The sequence below is a fragment of the Myripristis murdjan genome, chromosome 6, assembly GCF_902150065.1.
Source record: "Myripristis murdjan chromosome 6, fMyrMur1.1, whole genome shotgun sequence".
NCBI lineage: Eukaryota > Metazoa > Chordata > Actinopteri > Holocentriformes > Holocentridae > Myripristis > Myripristis murdjan.
The window spans coordinates 28,758,943-28,777,802 of NC_043985.1; the positions used below are offsets into that span (position 1 = coordinate 28,758,943).

General features: G+C 42.2%; 3 protein-coding genes across 4 annotated transcripts; 1 reads left to right on the forward strand and 2 right to left on the reverse strand.

The window, feature by feature from the left end:
- The first annotated feature begins 350 nt into the window (after nucleotides 1-350).
- ada2a (adenosine deaminase 2a) lies at nucleotides 351-6,790 on the forward strand. Of its 2 annotated transcripts, none has more exons than XM_030054706.1 (10): nucleotides 351-423; nucleotides 1,132-1,482; nucleotides 2,275-2,494; nucleotides 3,114-3,327; nucleotides 3,436-3,563; nucleotides 3,701-3,791; nucleotides 4,050-4,158; nucleotides 4,855-5,012; nucleotides 5,159-5,361; nucleotides 5,725-6,790. In XM_030054706.1, exons 2-10 carry the CDS (start codon nucleotides 1,176-1,178, stop codon nucleotides 5,813-5,815), a joined length of 1,521 nt encoding a protein of 506 aa, XP_029910566.1. In that variant the 5' UTR covers nucleotides 351-423; nucleotides 1,132-1,175; the 3' UTR covers nucleotides 5,816-6,790. The 2 variants fall into 2 exon arrangements, with proteins under 2 accessions (XP_029910566.1, XP_029910567.1); XM_030054707.1 differs by lacking the exon at nucleotides 351-423 and adding an exon at nucleotides 434-498.
- A 121-nt stretch (nucleotides 6,791-6,911) lies between these two features.
- On the reverse strand, nucleotides 6,912-10,904 carry ribc2 (RIB43A domain with coiled-coils 2). The gene is made up of 8 exons (XM_030054246.1): nucleotides 10,852-10,904; nucleotides 9,573-9,707; nucleotides 9,375-9,456; nucleotides 8,273-8,593; nucleotides 7,996-8,114; nucleotides 7,415-7,642; nucleotides 7,112-7,278; nucleotides 6,912-6,990 (listed from the first exon to the last, which is right to left on the reverse strand). The coding sequence occupies exons 2-8, from the start codon at nucleotides 9,687-9,689 to the stop codon at nucleotides 6,912-6,914; spliced, it is 1,113 nt and encodes a 370-aa protein (XP_029910106.1). The 5' UTR covers nucleotides 9,690-9,707; nucleotides 10,852-10,904.
- Nucleotides 10,905-11,771: 867 nt separating this feature from the next.
- Nucleotides 11,772-18,493, reverse strand: LOC115361012 (probable polypeptide N-acetylgalactosaminyltransferase 8). Its single transcript, XM_030054247.1, has 11 exons — nucleotides 18,232-18,493; nucleotides 16,999-17,278; nucleotides 15,934-16,100; nucleotides 15,349-15,532; nucleotides 14,962-15,159; nucleotides 14,028-14,142; nucleotides 13,543-13,728; nucleotides 13,159-13,296; nucleotides 12,770-12,865; nucleotides 12,505-12,672; nucleotides 11,772-11,906 (listed from the first exon to the last, which is right to left on the reverse strand). Exons 1-11 carry the CDS (start codon nucleotides 18,491-18,493, stop codon nucleotides 11,772-11,774), a joined length of 1,929 nt encoding a protein of 642 aa, XP_029910107.1.
- Nucleotides 18,494-18,860: the final 367 nt, after the last annotated feature.

The window sequence follows — 18,860 nt, forward strand, 5'->3', positions numbered from 1 at the left end:
GATAGGCTAACATGAACATCAAGTTTACACTATGAGAAAGTTTTATTGTCATAAGTCATAATTTTCATGTCCAAATAATGTCTTAAAATATTATTTATTGAAAGTGGAAGCTAAAAAAAAAAAGCTGATAAAAAAAAAAACGCTGAAATGTCTGTATCATGTCAAAGTTTTAATTTTAATTCTTCATATGTGTTGATTTAAACTGAATAACTATGTCTTATAATTTGTTGCGTGTTTTTACAATACAACTTTCACAGATTTGCTCAGTAGGTTGTTTACCCTTTTTGTTTACCGGCCTATGCGTGGACAGCTCGTGAGGAGTCCGACAGCACGTGAAGGCAGCACCGGTGTCAATCCTTTGTGGTGGAGGCTTGTTTTTTTTTTTTTTACCGACAGCACAAACCGAGCCGCCTGGCAGCACAGGTACGTTCACCGATGATGACAGACCCGCAGACGCACACGAGCCAACAGGCGCAAAGACACCACCATAAAAACAAGGTGTTTCACGGGCGCAAACAGCGTCAGTTTGTTCGTTTTGCACCGCGGACACCAGGACTGTCGGCTCGGTAGCGTCACTCTGTCAGTCCCGGTGCGTCGCCGTCCTTTGTTTTGGTTCCGTGACGCGGCCGTGGCAAAGTGGGTTCTGTGCCAAAAACACCCGCACGGCGCACGGACGCGTCGGGATGCGTGTCGTCGCGTTTCGCTGTCGGTAGCTTGCTCTCAGCTGGTTTGTTTACGGGCCTGTCGCCAGCAGCTGGCGAGCGGAGCTGCAGGGGGAAATGTCACAAAGCAGCTGTGATGTTTTCCACTTGGTTTAAGCCATAGCTTATGTTAAAAAAAAAAAAAAAAAAAAAAAAAAAAAAAGTAATAATAAAAAGCATTCAGGCTGTTGTTTTTGTTAGTTATTATTTTTCCCCATGATACGAAACTTCATGAGCCTAGACTAAAAGTTGCAGGTTTGCACTTTGTGGTTTTTCTTCTTTTCGTCTAAAATAACTCAGGTTTGGAAGCAGGAAGTGAAAGCCCTTGTGTTTTAATTAACTGTTTAATTTTAACTTCGGTGCAGCTGTCACTCAGTCGAAACCTGCCGTCACAAGCCTCCTGATCTCTCCTTCCTCTGTCTGTTTTCAGTGTTGCTTCATCAGATTTACCCTGGCCCAGTTCGCTCTGACCACATGGCCGTCCAGCTGCAGCGCCCCCTCGTGGCTGCGGCCTGTTTGCTGCTGTGCGGTGTGATGAGCGGGGTCCTGGGAGCTCCTGACCCCAGCTACAGAGAGGCCCTCATGCAGCTGGAGAGCTCCATGCAGACCGGGGGCCGGCTGGTTCTGTCCCCGGCAGAGCGGCGGCTGGACCAGCGGCTGCAGCAGCTGAAGGAGGCGGAGATGAAGAAGCCGGACTTCCCCCCCGCCCTGCACTTCTTCAAGGCCAGGAGCCTCATCCGGAGCAGCCCCATGTACAGCCTGCTGCAGAAGATGCCCAAAGGTATCAGCGGTGCCACAGTTATTATAGTCTTCTATTATTATTTTGTTTTTATTTTTTTATTTTGTGTTCAATTCAGTTCAGTTTTAGTTAGTTTCCAGAGTGGGTTTGCTCATCTCAGTTTAGTTTTTATTATTTAAATATCTTTAGTTTTTGTTCAGTTTTTATTAGTTTCAGTATCATTTTTTGTGTGTGTAAATGTTATTACCGGTATAATATGTGGGTGTTTGACAGGGTCTAGATCCAGGAAGTTCAGAACAGGTGTCAGAATACAAACAGCTGGCTCCCAGTCTCAGTAAACATCAGCAGCACCGTTTCCCACAGCCTTTGTCTCCTGGACGTATTCGAACCCAAGCTACATGTTTCACGCTCTATATGGTGAACTTTTTTGATCATGTGGATTCCCGCTGTTGTTTGGTGCATATGAAAATATCAAAAATAATTTTGGGTGTGCGTGAAACTCCCTAATTACTTGATTTGTCTAAGGACTCTACCTCATCTGGCCAGTCATGCATCAGAAGCAACAGAAAAGACAATGTAAGCAGCGTTATCAGAGAAAATATTTTTCTGAGCATCTGCTGTTATTGAAATGAACATCCAGATGCATAATGTTTTTGCCAGCACAGACTTTCAGTTGATGTATTTCCTGTACATGTGACTCAAAGTGAATCGAATAATGATGATGTCTTTATGTTGTCTTTGCCTGACACTCAGGTCTTTAGGCATTGGTCCAACTAATCGTCAGGGTAATTGTAATTCAGACCAACAGAGCGAGCCCTTTCATTTTCTCCTCAGGGGGAGCCCTCCACATCCACGACTTTTCCATGGTAGACGCCGAGTGGCTGGCGATGAACGTGACCTATCGGCCGAACTGCTACATGTGCGTCACCGGCGAGCAGTCCATGAGATTCCTCTTCTCGTCCAGCTCGCCCAAACCTCTGCCGCTCTGCTCGCCCTGGATGCAGCTGGAGCACCTCAGGGCCAAGATGGTCAACACCACAGATCTGGACAACAGGTGGCAGGTTTTTTATTGTGGTTTGCAAAGCACAAATGGTTCATTTAAAATTTAATTTATGTACTTCAGACAATAAAACAAACTCTGATAGGGGTGTAATAATTCAATCATTGCATCTGTGCACTGATTATCAATTCTGCTGATTCATCCTCATCAATCTGTGAAAAGAAATAAATACTATCAGTTTGATCTGACCTTGGCCTGAATCAATATTAAATTATTTGAACTTAGTCATTCACAATCCTTAAAAAAGAGCAAGCAGCATACTCTGAATTGCAGCTTGTTCAGGTTTAGAATAAGTAACAGTTGAGTTATTCTGTTATCTGATTTTTCTCACATAAATAGATGTTTTTTTTTTTGTTTTTTTTAAATTCCAGTCGTATAACCAGAGAGGGAAATCATTCATTCAATTCATATAAAGATATAGAAATGTGTATCTTCTTAACCACCATCTGGTAATTTTCAGTCATTATAATTTAGAGAGCTTGAGTTTATGGACAAGTTTCGTTGACAGCTGTTCATTTCTCTCTGTTTGGCCCAGTTTTCTAAGTGGACCATTTCTGGCGGTGTTCTCATTTAATCTACAGCAATAACCATGTCTTGTTGTCCTTGTTGACAGCATCAAAGCCAGCCTGACCATCTTCACTGATCAGGATCCAGAGGCACTTTACCCCAGCCAGGATGTGGTGTGGAAGAGGTTCGAGCAGGCCTTCATGTCGCTCTGGGGTCTGGTCACATACGCTCCCGTCTTCAGAGACTATTACTACCAAGGCCTCTCCCAGTTCTACAAGGACAACGTCATGTATCTGGAACTGCGGGCCTTACTCCCACAGGTGAACTTACACACATCCAAACCACACCCTGTCACGTTTGATGTGCAACATTATCTCCGTAAGTTCTTTGATTATGATCCATCTCCTGTTGTGTTTTTGGGGGCTCAGATATATGAGCTGGACGGCAGCACGCACGACAGAGCGTGGACCCTGAAGACCTACCAGGAGATCACCAGGCAGTTTGTGGCAGAGCACCCAGACTTCTTTGGGGCAAGGATCATCTTCACGGTCCACAGGTGACTGCAGTGCAAACCTCAAGAAAAACGACATTCAAACTAACATTCATATCCTTCATACCCTAATATTTCACTTGCTTTTTGACTCATTAGCACACACCATGCTGACAGGAGTGTGTTTGGTGTGTGTGCTACAGGGGTGTTAATACAACATTGTTGACTGCGGCTATCGAGGAAGCAATGAGGCTGCAGAAAGACTTCCCAGAGATCATGGCTGGTTTTGACCTGGTAAGAAGCAGCAGCAGGTACAGTAGTAACAGCGGCCATAGATAGAGATAGAGATAGAAAACAATAGATTTGCCACGCTGCTGATCAGAATTTCTTAAAAGTTTAATTCGACTTTATCACAATTGGTACAAAACTTGCACAAAATTATTTAAAAATGGATGTAGCAGTGGCACGGCATGTCTGTTGGTTGGAAGTGTGTTCACCTTCCCTCTGTGTGTGTGTGTGTGTGTGTGTGTGTGTGTGTGTGTGTGTGTGTAGGTGGGCCGTGAGGACGCCGGCAGATCCCTCTGGTACTTCAGAGACGTTTTGTCTCTGCCAGCGAAGAGAGGAGTCTCTCTGCCTTTCTTCTTCCATGCTGGAGAGACTGGTGAGCTCATTAACCCCCAAAATACAACACTGTTGTGCTCAGGTTTTATATCTTTCTCATATCAGAGTCGCATCTCTGTCTCAATCTTCTGTAGTTAACACTTTATAACACATATCAGGGGTGGTGATGATGAACTTTGCCCAGATAAGACAAAGTCCAATGTGAATATTGCTCCAGATGCAGAGCACTGAAATGTCAGCTCTCTGAGTTGAATGACACATATGTGAGGCAGCTGTGGGATGATATATAAATATATAAATATATATCATCCATGTGGTTATTTTGAGAACAAATGTGCCCAGTGTTGTGTGCCGGAAAGATCTGCTAGAAAAAGTCTAGATGAAAAAAATGAAGCAAAATACAATAAAATGAAGCAACGTGAGATATGAAAAACAAGGATTACTAAAAGGACAGTGAAGCCTCAGACTGCGGCAACCAGATGTGCAAAAACACCAGTGTATAAATGTGTTTTTAGTGACTAAAAAGAAGATGCACTCTTTGATCCTCTGATCTCCTGGTGGGTCGTTGTACAGTCAAAGGGCCCACCTAACAGAAGCACAGCTGCATAACCAAAGTAATAAATACTAATAAATACTAATAAATACTAAATTTCTCCTCTGAAATCATGTGAGGACCATCAGTTAGTGTGACAGCCACAGATATTACATTAACTCATTGTTTCCCTGCCACATGTAGATCTTGAGGGTACAGAGGTGGACCAGAACCTGCTGGATGCGCTGCTGTTCAACACGTCGCGCATCGGTCATGGATTTGCTCTTTTGCGCCACCCAGTGGCTAAAAATCTCTCCAGGAAGAGAGGGGTAGCTGTGGAGGTCTGCCCCATCTCCAACCAGGTACGCCGCTGTCTTTTAAACTGCATCTTTATGTTTAAAATCCTTATCGGTTTTTGATTTTTTTTTTTTTTTAACATGAAAAGGAAAGACTAATTGAAGCTACAGTTTGCAAACAAGTGAAAACCTCCTTTGCGCTGATGGTCCAGGTGCTGAAGCTGGTAGCTGACGTGCGAAACCATCCGGCGGCTGTGCTGATGTCCGAGGGCCACCCGCTGGTCATCAGCTCCGACGACCCCGCCATGTTTGGCTCCTCTGGGCTCTCCGATGACTTCTACGAGGCGTTCGTGGGCCTCGGGGGGAAGAGCTCCCACATAGGCACTCTCAAACAACTGGCTGTAAACTCCATCAGGTGAGGTTTTTTTTTTTACCCTTAATTTAACCAGGTGTGTCTCAAGGAGATATAAACTTAACAAGAAATGAGATTATCATTAAAAAAAAGCAAGTGCCCAAAATTTGGACGGGTGAAGAGAAACCAAACTAAAGGCACAGTTAGAGTCCTATAGTGTGATTCTGATTCTGATTCAGAATCAGATTCAGAATACTTTATTGATCCCCAGGGGGAAATTACTTTTTGTTACAATAACAAAAAGTAATTTCCCCCTGGGGATCAATAAAGTATTCACAGTTAGAGTCCTATAGTGTTTCCAGCTCTTTTAAAAAACCTGTGAAATGCCTGTCCAGTGATATTTCTCTTACCTTTGTTGTTTTTCAGGTATAGCTCTTTGTCTCCAGAGCAACAGGAAAAAGCCCTGTCTCTTTGGCAGAGAAGATGGGATAAGTTTGTCTCTGAAAACTCATTTTAACATCAGTTTGTTTTTGTTTTTTTAGTCATAATGTCTTTAGGTCAAACTTGATTATTGTGCCTTCATGCTGCGTTTGAGGAAAGGAAAACTTTTAGCACAGCTTGAATTGTGAATGGAAATGGGGAGTGTGAATTCTGCTGGTTGTACATGCAGGTCAGTGGGAAGCTGCAACAAAGCTGGGTTTTGATTGAAATCGGCTTATACTGCCCCCCAGTGGAACGGGCTCTATACAGCCAGAGGTGCAATCAGTCAGAGCAGAGCGCACCAGGATCTGAGCCGAAATAATTTCAAGAAACAGTTTCAATCAAAAGTATTTCTTTATGTGTCTTTTTTTATTTGCTAAGGATTTTATTTGCACTGTTATTGAAGATTGGATTTATCCGTTTTGCTGTGGACAGTTATATTTCCACTCAGCACTGCTTACTGTTCAAAGTGCATAAGCTGAATGAGTTATCATTGTTATATTTGTGGCTTTTGTGACGTGAGATAATCATTGCTACTTTTTTGCTGGGTATAAAAACCTTTGGCATTTGATTTTGATTTTTTTTTTTACTTGGTGCTATGATTTTGATGAGGGGTGATTTATTCAGTTCAACTTTTACAAAACCTGAGCCAAGACATTCTTTGTGAACATTATCAGCTGACAGTGATTTAAAATATGGGTCCATTTGTGGGTCATAACCGCACAATAATTCAACTTATTGAGATGCGAGAGCTCTAACCATCAGTGAGAGTCTGCAAAACAATTTCCTTTGTCAGTGTCATGGGAATAGTGTCATATTCAATCTCCTCTTTGACCAGAGATTGTAACCTTGCACAGGAGGGACTTATTTATGTCCACATAAATCAAATGCACTATACTTGAAAGCACGTGTCATCTCCCGTTCTTAAACAGCCAACTGTGATAAGCACGAATGTGAGCATTAATCATTTTGTGAACTGAAAAATTAAAATAAACTTGAGATCATGTAAAAACTGATAATGTATTATAATTTACTTCTGTGGTCCATTTATTTTGTGATTCTTCCTATGTTACAAAATGATTGATCCCAATTCATGTTAAGAGTCCAGTCATCAGCGCAGAGTGTCTCATCCATCATCGGCTGCTGGTGTTGAATTTGGAGAAGAAGCTGTCATCAAAGCTGCCGATGCCTCCCTTTCCAAACGCTCGGTTCCTTGAAAGAGAAAAAGACACCCGACACAAAAAAGCGTGTGAGACGGTTTGTCATGCACCGTCATGCACAATGAGTTAGCCTGCCTGTGTGCGTTTTATATCAAGAATACTGAAGTGCTGACTGTTGTCTCTGTGCATCAGCCAGTTTGGTGTTGGTGCCGTCCAGCTCTCGTCTCAGCTGCTTGTTGAGTCTCGTCTGCTGCCTCTCGAGCAGCAGAGCAGCGCGAGCCGAGGCCACGCGCAGACACTCCTGTCGCTCCTCTTCCTGCTTTCTCTCCAGCTCCAACCTCTGCAGACGCAAAAACAAACACACACCAACTGCTGATGAGCTGGACTCAGACTCCCTTTTTTTCACTGAGGAGGAAAGAACCATGCTCGTGCTGTGTGTTTCAGTGTTGTGCCGGTGTGATTTCCTCCTGCTGTACCTTCTTCTCCTCTATTTGATACTGCTGGAACTGCTGGATCTGCTGCAGGCTTTCAGGAGGGGCTCTCCTGTCAGTGCTGGGCCGCAGACGGGGCACTCCCAGCACTCCCAGGATGGGTCTGACTTCATCACCGACCTGCTCCTCCTGCAGGTGGTTCAGGATGTCTGCTCGATTGTTCTCGTCGTCATGTTTCTTCTGCTGACGCTGCCTGTCCTCCATCTGCGCCCACTGGGACGGCATGCGGTGAAAAAGGAGGTGGAGGTCATGATGAGGACGCCAAAAAACATTTTGTGTCACTTTGTAAAGTGAAGAATGTCATTTTTGCAATGGAGCAGAAAAGTCTTTTTAGCCAGTAAACCTCTACTATACTTTCATTTACCTGGACTCGACTTGTTTATGTGGTTTTGGCTACATGCTGTCAACTCTTCTGCTTTTCAGGGTGTTTCTCCAAGGTTGCATCATTTAACTTCCCCTTCGCTCTTTTCAACATTTCTCCCTCTCCAAGTTGTTGTTCCATTATTTTGAGACTATGAGCCTGTCGACGTGAAGATGAAAGACTACCAGGCAGCAGAGTGACTCACCATGGCCAGGTTGTAGTCCGTAGTAGCAAGAGTTGCCGCCTTCCTCCTCTCCTGCTCAATTTTCTCAAGCTGGAGAGCTTTGTTGTCCAGGCTGACTCTGCTTTGGTCGTACTGCTGATCTGAGGGCAGAGGAGTGAAGTGAGTGTGTGAATGGAGGTCAGAGGGCTGAGAGGGTGGCAGGTATGGGCAGTGATGGTTGTGCATGGGCTGTATAGTAGACAAACAGAGAGGCGACAGAGGTGATATGGCGTCTTTGCGCTGATCGAGCCTGCCCTACCGTCCATCCGCTGCTGCTGCCTCGCTGCCGCCCGCTCCCGCTGCTGCTGGAGGGACCAGAGCCGGAGCTGCTCCCTCTGTCTCTGCACTCTGGTCTTGCTGTCCGGGTCCTCGCCCACCAGGCCTGGAAGCATCATCTGAGCGCCCTCGGCGTCTGTGTTTCGAAGGCGCTCGGGGTCGTTCAGGTCGAACTCCCGCCGGCTGCTGGGCTGCTGGAAGCTCCGTCTGTACTGGCTGATGGCCTTTTCCACCGCACGCGCCTGTTTCACCTGTCTGCTGTCCAGGAGGCACGCTGCTTTGCTATCGCACAGCATGTCTGCAGCTATGTGGACAATATCACACACACACACACACACACAAATGGATTACATTACAAATTTGGAATTCCATAGGAGGTGTTGAATGTAAATAGTTAACTGGTAAAACTAAAGACCACCCTTCTATTATCTTTGGGGTCAATTTGACACCATTCAATTTTTAATGCCTCTTAATATATTATTAATATCTTTTTTGGCTTCACATTGAATGACTTTTCCTGATTTAATCTAGACAATTAGGTAAATAAAATTAGCACCATGACATATTTACAGTGTCCTGAACACATTTTGTATTTATTTAGTCAACAAGAGACATAAAGTACCTGATACATCAACTTGGGTAACACTTTTTATTATAATAATTTTCTGGAGGTTGAAATGACCGTGCTCAGGTTGACTCCAGATGATTAAAAAAATGTTTATAAATTTGAAGGTAACAGGGAGGTTAAACTTTGGGTGTTTTTAAGTCAGTGATAACAAGTCTCATATTTAATACCTGCTGGGGCTGGGTTTTTTCAGACTCTATTATTTGTTTCTTTAAAAAAACAAACAAAAAAAAAACCAACAACATCATCCTACTTTTATATTTAATACAAACTCAGGGGCACCTTGTGCAAAACTGCAAGCCACCTTGAAGCCTTCCTCGACATTATAGTTGTGCACAATTTATTTTAGGTTATTTAACATGCTGCAGTCTTGTCATTAAATAATAATAATAATAATAATAATAATAATAATAATAATAATAATCAGGTATTTTGTGCAGCCAGGTAAACAGAAACTCACCGTGTGCATCCAGAAACTCTTTCTCCGCTTCTGCCTGTTTCTGCTTTTCTCTCACTTGATTGTCCAGGGCTTCCTTATCAACCTGCAAAACAGATGATTGCACACGTTTATGAATATAGTCAGACACAAACCACACACACACACACACACACACACACACACACACACACACAGAAAGTGCACAGAGAAAAAACTCACCCCGATTGTTCTCATGTTGTTATCAAAAATCCTCTGCTGACGCTGCATCTCCCGGCTGCGGCGCGTCTCCAGGTTCGTGGCGGCGGCCCGCTCCGACAGCAGCTCCACCCGCTGCATGCTGCCGCTCAAGTCGCTCTCAAGTTGGAGGAAATTAAATAACAAATAAAACTTATCTCACTACTTATCTCACTTAGCTCAGATATCCTCTGCTACTAGCGTGTCGAGCTACTTCAGTGAAGAAAAACAATGGACGATGCTCAAGATCCAAACATATCGGTTGCTAGGTAACCGGAGTTTCGGCAGCCTTCGGAAGTGTTCGCCTGAGCCAATCACAGCGCCTCTACCAGCCAGCGTTTGTTTTGTTTATTTTCCTAGGAGGGCGACGGAATTCATTTGCCACCGTCGTTCCAGGAGGTGAGTTTGCGTTTCCTAGTACGGCGACGGAGTAGACTTTAATGCCCCTTTTCCACTAGTACCTACTCAGCTCGACTCAGCTCGACTCGGCTCGACTCTACTCGGTTTAAGAGCTTTTCCATTAGGTCGTAGTACCTGCTAGCAGGTCCCATTTTAGCACCTACTCAGCCGGGGTTCCAAGCGAGCTGAGTCGAGCTGAGTCGAGCTGAAAATGTGACGTTAACGCCGTGCAGGCAACTGATTGGACAGGGAGTGACGAGAGCGACTCCCGCACGAAAACAAAACCCGACATTTAAAAAAAAAAAAAAAAACGGCAACAGCGGCCGTGCGCATTGACCGTCAGTGAAGTTGTCAAAGTCGGAAAATGGCAAGCAAACCACGACCGCGGTCAAATAAAGACGTGGAGACTTTTCTGAGCTTGTTGGCGGCCCAAAGAATCCAGAGGGAGCTGGACGGTGCGCCGCGACTCCACCCACGGCGAGGTGCGACTCAACTGTAATGGAAAACCACCTAAACCGTGTCGAGGCGAGTAGAGTCGAGCCGAGGCGAGCTGAGTCGAGCCGAGTAGATACTAATGGAAAAGGGCCATAAGTTATCCATAGCCAATTTATACCCAACTAACCTTAACAATGAGCCAAAGAGTACTAAAATGTAAAACAAAACAAAACAAAACAAAATCATTAACCCTAACCTATAACTCTAAATGACCAATCAAAATGTAAAAAAAAAAAAAAAAAAAAAAAAAAAAAAGTGAGAGGGGATAAATGCTCTTTAATACACTTAAAAATAAAACAATCACATGAAATTTAATGATGCTGTTTGTAATACTTTAAACAGCAGTAATGTTGTCAGGTTATCACCATACTTTGGTCTCATTTCTGTAGACAAATTATTTCTGGTGAGGGCTGGTAACATGGACTCAGGTGTTGTCAGTGCTGTAATCAGCTTCTGTCACAGTGAGCACTAGTTTTTCTTGTAACACTGCTGTCTCCTGTGTTCAAGAGGTTTTGTTTCTTGAGTTGAGTTTGTTTCCCTTTGCGCTGCAAAACACCTTCAACAAATTTACCCTCAGATTCCAAGGTGGTGCACAAACGTACGAGGTGCCAGTCGGCTCTGGCGGTCTCATTGATAAAATGAAATGTGTTAATGATGCATCCTTTTTGAGAAAATGCATGGTGCTTTAATTCTAATGCACCAAGCCAAACTCCCAGCTGGGCCAGCAGAAGGCCATGGTGACGTGACACATTAGTCACTACAGCATTAATGTGCTGGTCAAGAAATATTCTAGTTAAAGAAATAGGCTTTATGAAACCATCAGAACTTTTATTGGACATTTCTTCTTTCATGCAGTGATGTTTTGTAAAGCTCTTTAGCTGTTTAAAAATCATTGTAAAGAGTGGCTTCTTGAGGCATATATTGCTAAAACGGGTTCTTATGCATACAGCCCAGGGCAAGGTCCTACATTAGAAAAAAAAAAAAAATGTCTGGAATTTAAAAAGAAAAAAAAAGAAACATGCAAATCCTCCATGGAACAAAAATGCATACATTTCACATTTTTATCCTGGTCAACTCATGGAGAGAACAGAAAACTAATACTCCCTGTGTGATATCAGATTTTATTATATATACACATCACATTGTGGCACAAACTTCACCCAGTGGAATATTTTTAACACAAGGACTTTAAAAATTTATTTATTTACACATATGCACAAAATAGGTTGAAAAAGACATAAGACAGAGGAGAGTGCTATTTAAAAAAAATGATCTGATGATATGTACAAGTTAAAAAGTTTTGATGAGATGCTGAATGGTCCAGTGTTGTCCCGTGCACTGCTGAATAATGAGCTCATAATACAAGTTTTGTCCCTGGGCAATCTCCAGACATCTCTTAGTGGCTCTGTTTCTTATCTCTTGGCCCTGTAAAATTAAAATCGAGAGTCAAAAATTAGTGATCATCATTTGCAACTGACCCACTGCAAAAGTTTATATAATTAATTGTATTATAATGTGACTTTCATGAGCTGCAGAGCAAGAATCTGCTGTGAACCAGCTCTACATGTAACACACTTTAACATCTGCAATGTAACTTTTAGTCTTTTCTTTCTTTTTTTTTTTTTTTTTTGTATAATAATAATAATGAAATGACCTATAAAACCTGAGCAGAGGAGATATAACCAGCAAAACAAAATGATTAAAAAAAAAAATGTCTCACCTATACTCTGCCACAGCATGCTATGACTTACCCAACAAACAGGATTGATAAATTTTGGCAAAAGGCATCAGATTAGAAATGGTTAAGTCATACACACAGTTACGTCAGGTGTAGATTAAAAATGGCTTTTAAGGATCTGGGAATGACTTCTGTGATGGAGTACGGGTAGAAAAAAATAAATAATGCCAATCATCTAAAAACTGAAATCAAAACACATCAAAACACACACTTTAACTACTAAAATGATCTGGTTAAACATTCATTCCACTCATTTTTGGTTAGATGAGTTTAGTTTACTCTTACTTGGTGGAAGTCCCAGTGCATGTGCAGTTCACTTTGCTTCGCCAGCTCACACTGCTGCAGGGTCGGAGTGCTGCCGGTGCCCGGATCCACCAGGCAGCGGTTTCTGTTATATTTGTGAGATTTAATCACCCCAACTATGATCTCGCCCTCCGTGTTGTAGTAAGAGTACTGGGGAAAAGGATAACTGATGTTATACAATCATAACATTATCATTTCAATCATTTTTTTTCCTTCTTACAGACACACAGACACACTGCCAGGCTACCTGTGGTGCTTGGAAGTGGCAGCCGTACAGGATGGGGATGCTTCCAGGAATAGCTCCCTGGTCCACACAGTGAGTCCTCAAGAGGCTGTTCTGCAGCTAAAACAGACAATCAGACAATAAGGCTTTCATTTATTTATTTTGTGGCTTGAGCTTGACATGGCTACTGACTGATTGTGTTTTAATTATATCGAACCACATTATCCGATCACAAAATGAGGATTTTTGCATTTACAGCACTCAGCCTCAGTATTGTATAAAGCCTAGATAAAATTAAAATACCTGAAAATGTCTTTTGATACCAGAGCTTGAATTCACCGTGTTCATAATCCAGGCTCACTAACATTATTGCATCAGCAAATTTCCTCATCATTATTAAAAATGACTCTTACCGCACCATAACCCAGCAGGTTATCCCATGTGTTGAGCTTCGTGTACACATTGTCCAGGTACCACTTGAAAGGTTTGCATTTCAGCTTTTCTCTGAGCGCCTTCCTCTCCGAGACATCTCCGATATCTATCCCATGATTCTGTGTGTGTGACATGCCAGGTCAAGGTCAGAGAGCTCTGTCTTCAGCTAAACCATATTCCCTCAAATTCAGAGCAAATATCTCACCACAAGAACAATAACCGCTTCTCACAAACATGATACAGCACACAGGAATGAAGAACACTGACGAGAATGCTGTTCTTTGTTGCATTAATTAATAAAATAAATGCACCGTTAATTGGTGAGCACGATTAAAAACTTCAGAGTACATCACAGTAAACCCGACCTGGAGGGGAAGATTCCAGGCAATCATCACGTTCCTCTTGTACTCATCCATCCAGACTTCTGCGACTCTCAAGGCGTTCCTCCTCATGAAAGGGCTCAGGTCACGGGCGTAGGGTTTGTGAGCCCTCTCGATGTGAGCCACCTTGGAGCAAGGCACCACCTCTACACTCCCTCCGCACAGCCACACCTGTTTGGCCAGCAGCACAAACACAGCAGCTGACCATTTGCACCAGTCTTCAACCTTAAATTCTTTAGAAGCTGAATGCATAAAAAGCATTGTTGCACTGACCTGTATGGGTTGAAAGCTTTAGCTCTGCTGCACCTTTGACCACACCTCACCATCCCAACATGCATCACCGCAGAAAGTTAAAGTTTTCAACCATTAGAGGCCAGCACAATGTCAATTGTTTGCCTGCATTCTGTGCTTCTTTAAATTGGGAGCTATGTGACACACCTCTGCGTTACTCAACAGTTGCGACTACTCACACGGATTCCAAATTCAACATTTTCTCCTCCATAGATTGTCATTCCACCATCAAGCCCGCCAATCTCTCCAAGGAAGACTCTATCTGCTGCAAAGATGCCCATGATAGAGGGACTCCTGGTCAAAATAATGACGATAAATTCATAATAGCACAACACCAGTGACAACAGAACAGTTTCTTCAAAGTATTTCAGATTCAGAATCAGAATCAGAAAGCTTTATTGTCTGACGTGACAGAAAATTTTCTTTGACGTTGCTCAACATATAAAAACAGCAACACACTGACTAGAAACAGTCACGCAACACAGATTTCTGAAAGCAAACACAGTGTGTATAGATTGTTAAAAGCAAGTATAAAAATTAAAACTATATTTAAAAAAATAGACAAGGTGAAAGATCTGGATATGTGTAAACTGTCCTAGTGCGTAAGAGTTATTTTGTCCATTGTTCATTGTTTATTTAATATGTTTATGGCTGTGGTTATGAATGAGTTTTTGTAGATGTTCTTCTTGGATAATAGGGATTTCTTTGGTATAAAATCTCTTGCAATCAAAACAAATATGTCTTCATCTGGACTAAAATAGTGGAATCCTCTTTTTCCTCCTCATAGCTGTATTTAAAAGTATAACAGTGGGACAATAGGTATTCAAACTGAAATTATCACAGCACTGCCCACTATGGTTCCCCAAGGTGGCAATCATGATGGCTGACTAGTCATATACTAATTTAAAGGTATGGTTCACCGCTAAAGGCTAAAAGTCTTTTACCAAAGTCAAACAGCTCCTCGGCCCCTGTGGGGAACTCACCTCTTTACAGACCTGACAGTCATTTATGGCCAGTTAAGCCGTAAATGACTGTCATTACATTAGGCCGCCACACTTAGCGGCCTAGTATAACAGGAATCTGGCTGAATGCAAGACTGATTGTTCCACGTACTTCCCAGGTTGCGATTCATCGTTCATCTTGAACCACTCTGGTCTGAAGCCGTCGTACATGCACCACAAAGCCCAGTCAAATCCATGAGCGGACGGGATGTAACGCTCCACGTGCAGATCATCGAAATGGATCTTATCAAACACAGGAGTCACCACCACTGTCCTGTCCGCTTTGATTCTCGCCAGTAGAGGTTCTGCCCTGAAAACAGACACCAGAGTAAAACAACACAAAGACAAACTGGCAGGACTAATTTACTGTGTATTTATGTGTATGACAGGATTATATCTCCAAGTCAAGAGAGTGAAGGGATTCAGCTCCTGAGTTTATACAAAGATCTCTGATTATGGTTCCATCAAATCTATATTTTCATTTGGGTTGCATACTTACCATCCTTCCATAACTTCAATGTGAGCATCCAAAATGGCCACAACATCAGCTGTGGCATGCTCCCAGCCTGAGATCCGGGACTGAGACAGACCCATTTGTTGCTTGTGCCTTACTTTGTTTATGAGTCCAGGCCTCTCACTGTGGATCTCATCTATGTATTTCTCTAACTGCTCTCCAAGGTCATCTGAAAATCAAATCTACAGTGAAATATGAATACTGCACCACAGATGAATGCAAAAATCTGACCATGAAATTAAAAAAAAAAAAAAAAAAAAACTGCACTCGGGTATCCCTGGGACTTCAGCTAATAATGCTTTAGAGTGTAGGAGGGCTCATTTTAATAATAACTAAAACCCAAATCTAGGTGAAGCCTGACCTCTAAGGATGAAAATTAGAGTGCCTCACTTAAGATAAAACTTTATAACTCTATAATTGCAGATTTGTTTCACAGGGAAATTGAATGAAACTGAAAAGTGGCGTAGTTAATTTAATTTAAAGCTTCATTTAATACTGAGGATGTGCTTCACCCTCTGCATTATTGCATTATCTCTAAGTGCTGCAACAAATGCAGTCCGCTGAACTTACTATTCGTGCTGTGGTCATCCACCAGTATGATTTCCTGCAGCAGGTACTTTGGCGTGCGGTCAATGATGGTTCGAATGGCCCTTTGAATGACCGAAAGAGCCTCGTCAAGGTAGATGAGCACCACTCCCAGCTCTGGCAGGTCATTGGGGTACTGCTTCTGTAGACATCTGCACGGTCAGAGATTTAATGAGTCTTTTCAGTCAGGTGAAACCACCAAAGTCAAGTATGAGCTGGCAGCCACTTTGGAAATCACATGATATTGGGTCACACGTGAAAATAACAGTGGTACAGTTACATTAACAGTATTTTAACCCCCACATTTTCTGAATAAAGGTGTGTTTTTTGACTAAATCTTCAGATTGAAATGCAAAGTCAGTAAGACCCAGTGCATTTCAGGTACTGTTTTAAAAACAAAATCCCTTAGTCCTGGTTGTTGCAAGCCATGTGTTTTTCTGTTTGTGGTACTTTCTCCTTGTTGATGATGGTCTCAAAAATTTGCTGGTCTCAATGGAAAGCAGAGCATGACTCAGCTGATTTCAGCATTAACAGAGTGGCTACTAACTCTGCCTATTGGTGCACTGCCTGTGTGTTTGGTGTACAAAACAGCAGAGGCAATGGGAAGATCCCATCTGATTGACGGCGTCCAGAGGTGTGATATGTCTGATGGTGCAGCACAACTTTTCTGAAAGTGTGTATACTCTCTTTAATCAGTTTGTTATTCTGACTTTTATGAGATGGGTGTGATTAGTTTTTTCCATGATTTAAATTTGAAAGAAAAAAAATTAGCTTTTTAAAATTACTTCAAGATTGTCAGTGGTGCCCAATCTGTAGCTGATATAGCCCACTGATCAACTTTAAGGCTGACAATTTATTTGAAATTATTTGAGAATAATCAAATAATCAGCACAGAAAACAGCAGTGGACAGGACAGCACAATGTTGGTACAAAACTGTCATTACACAGAACAACACATTAAAGGACCATGGAGCACATGTTTGTTTAATCCCACTGTTCAAAAAAAAAAAAAAAAAAATGTTATGACCCAATAAACTGGAGTCATCTTACCTTTTGTCTCTTGTATCTGGAATCTCTCTGTTTAAAGGCAGCCGGTCACTCAGGAAGACGTTGTATCCATATTTCTGAAACAGGGTTTCTGCCTGAGTCTGCTCCACCTCTGACAGGTTTCCCCCCCACCTGGCAAACAGGGGTGACTGTGGGTATAATTTTGGCACCGGCACCGGCACCAGCACCACTTTTTGTTCTGTTTTTTGTTCCACTTTTTGCTTCACAATGGGAAGCCGTCCGGTTGGGGAGCCGGAGTGACTGGATGATTCTATCAACTTTGCTTTGGAGGAAAAAAGACCACAAAAAGAAGGAAAACTGGTTGAAGCTGAGAGAAAGTGAAAAGTGACAATGTGTCAGTGTCCGGTATCAGTGTTGGGTTGTTAATTGGTGTGGATGAGGTCTGTTATATTTTAAATAAATATATACACATAATAAACATATGACCAAAACCACTTCTTCTTCTTCATAGTTTCATCACCTTGGATTTGAGTGAAATTCTTGACTTTTAAGAAGGTCACTTTTGTTATTTATTTATTGCCAAAACACAAGCGGTCAACCTGTACAAACCGCCCAAAACTATGGAGGTTTTGCGCATTTCATTGGAAAATTACACTACTCAGACCCAGCACACTCTGTCCTTGAAATATACATGACTGGCCATCCAGTGTGTGGCTGGATGTTAACTTGGCAATCAAAGCTCCTTTGTGAATGGAAATGATACATCTACACGTCAGCACATGAAAACCTTCACATTTAATGCCAATATAACAACAAATGTTTATAGTTGATTCATTGCACTTTTTGGAACAGAGCCTACATTCTGGGTTGTGAAATTCAGTTCATCAATCTATTATGCAGAGGATCTTGCCTAAAGAGTGAGAAATTATTCTGTAAAATTAGGTGTAATTTTTTGAAGTGGTGGCAATAACCACTCTAGAAAGTTACAGAGAGCTTTGGATGGGAACTGTGCAGCAACTATGGCTGAAATGCAGACTGTCCACTTCAACTCCTAAGTAACTTGTGCATGGCTAAGCCATGAATTACTGCTGCTTTTCTGAAGACGGTATCCCCAGGTTGGGAGTTACAGGTTGCAAACTGCACATGGATAAATAAAGTTGGTGCTTCTTGCAGTTACTTTATATATATATATATATATATATATATATATATATATACTATTATATTTCAAAATGACCAGACATTATTATCAGGTGCATAATTATTTGATTTTACATCCAAAGTAATAACAGCAAAAACGTCTGTCCAGGTACTGCAGTGCTGGCTCGTCCTTAGGTTGCTGCTCATACTCACTCAGTTTGTTGAGGTTCTGTTCAATCCTTTCCAGATTGGTCCTCACATAATCTTCATCAGCGGCTTTCTCTTTAGCAGACGTACTTATTCTCCAAGTCACTTTCATGCAGATGATGAGTAAAAGGGCTCCAACGACTGCTGCTCCCCGTATAAAGGCTTTCATCTCTCTTTTCCTGAGGACCATTGTGTCAAATTCATGATGTTCCACATACTGGAGCAGGTATTTCCTCAGACTTTATAACTTATTCAAATAGTAGGCCCACAATAAAACACACCTTATCTTGAAAGATAAAAGATAACATTCCCTCATTGCTTGCACTTAAAAGAAGTACTTACCAAGCTGCAGTCTTTCACTTGACAATCATTTAATGCTGGGCTTATTTCTACAAAATAACATGATTTTGGAGCTAGGACAAAAAAATGCAACCTAACTCTGCAGATCACCTGCAGAGAAACCGACAGCTACTGGTTAAACCTGTAAATGTTCAGTGGCCCCCTTCAGCTCTGAGGGTAAGAAGGCAGTTTTGGAGGGCGGAGCAGTGTGGGACAGC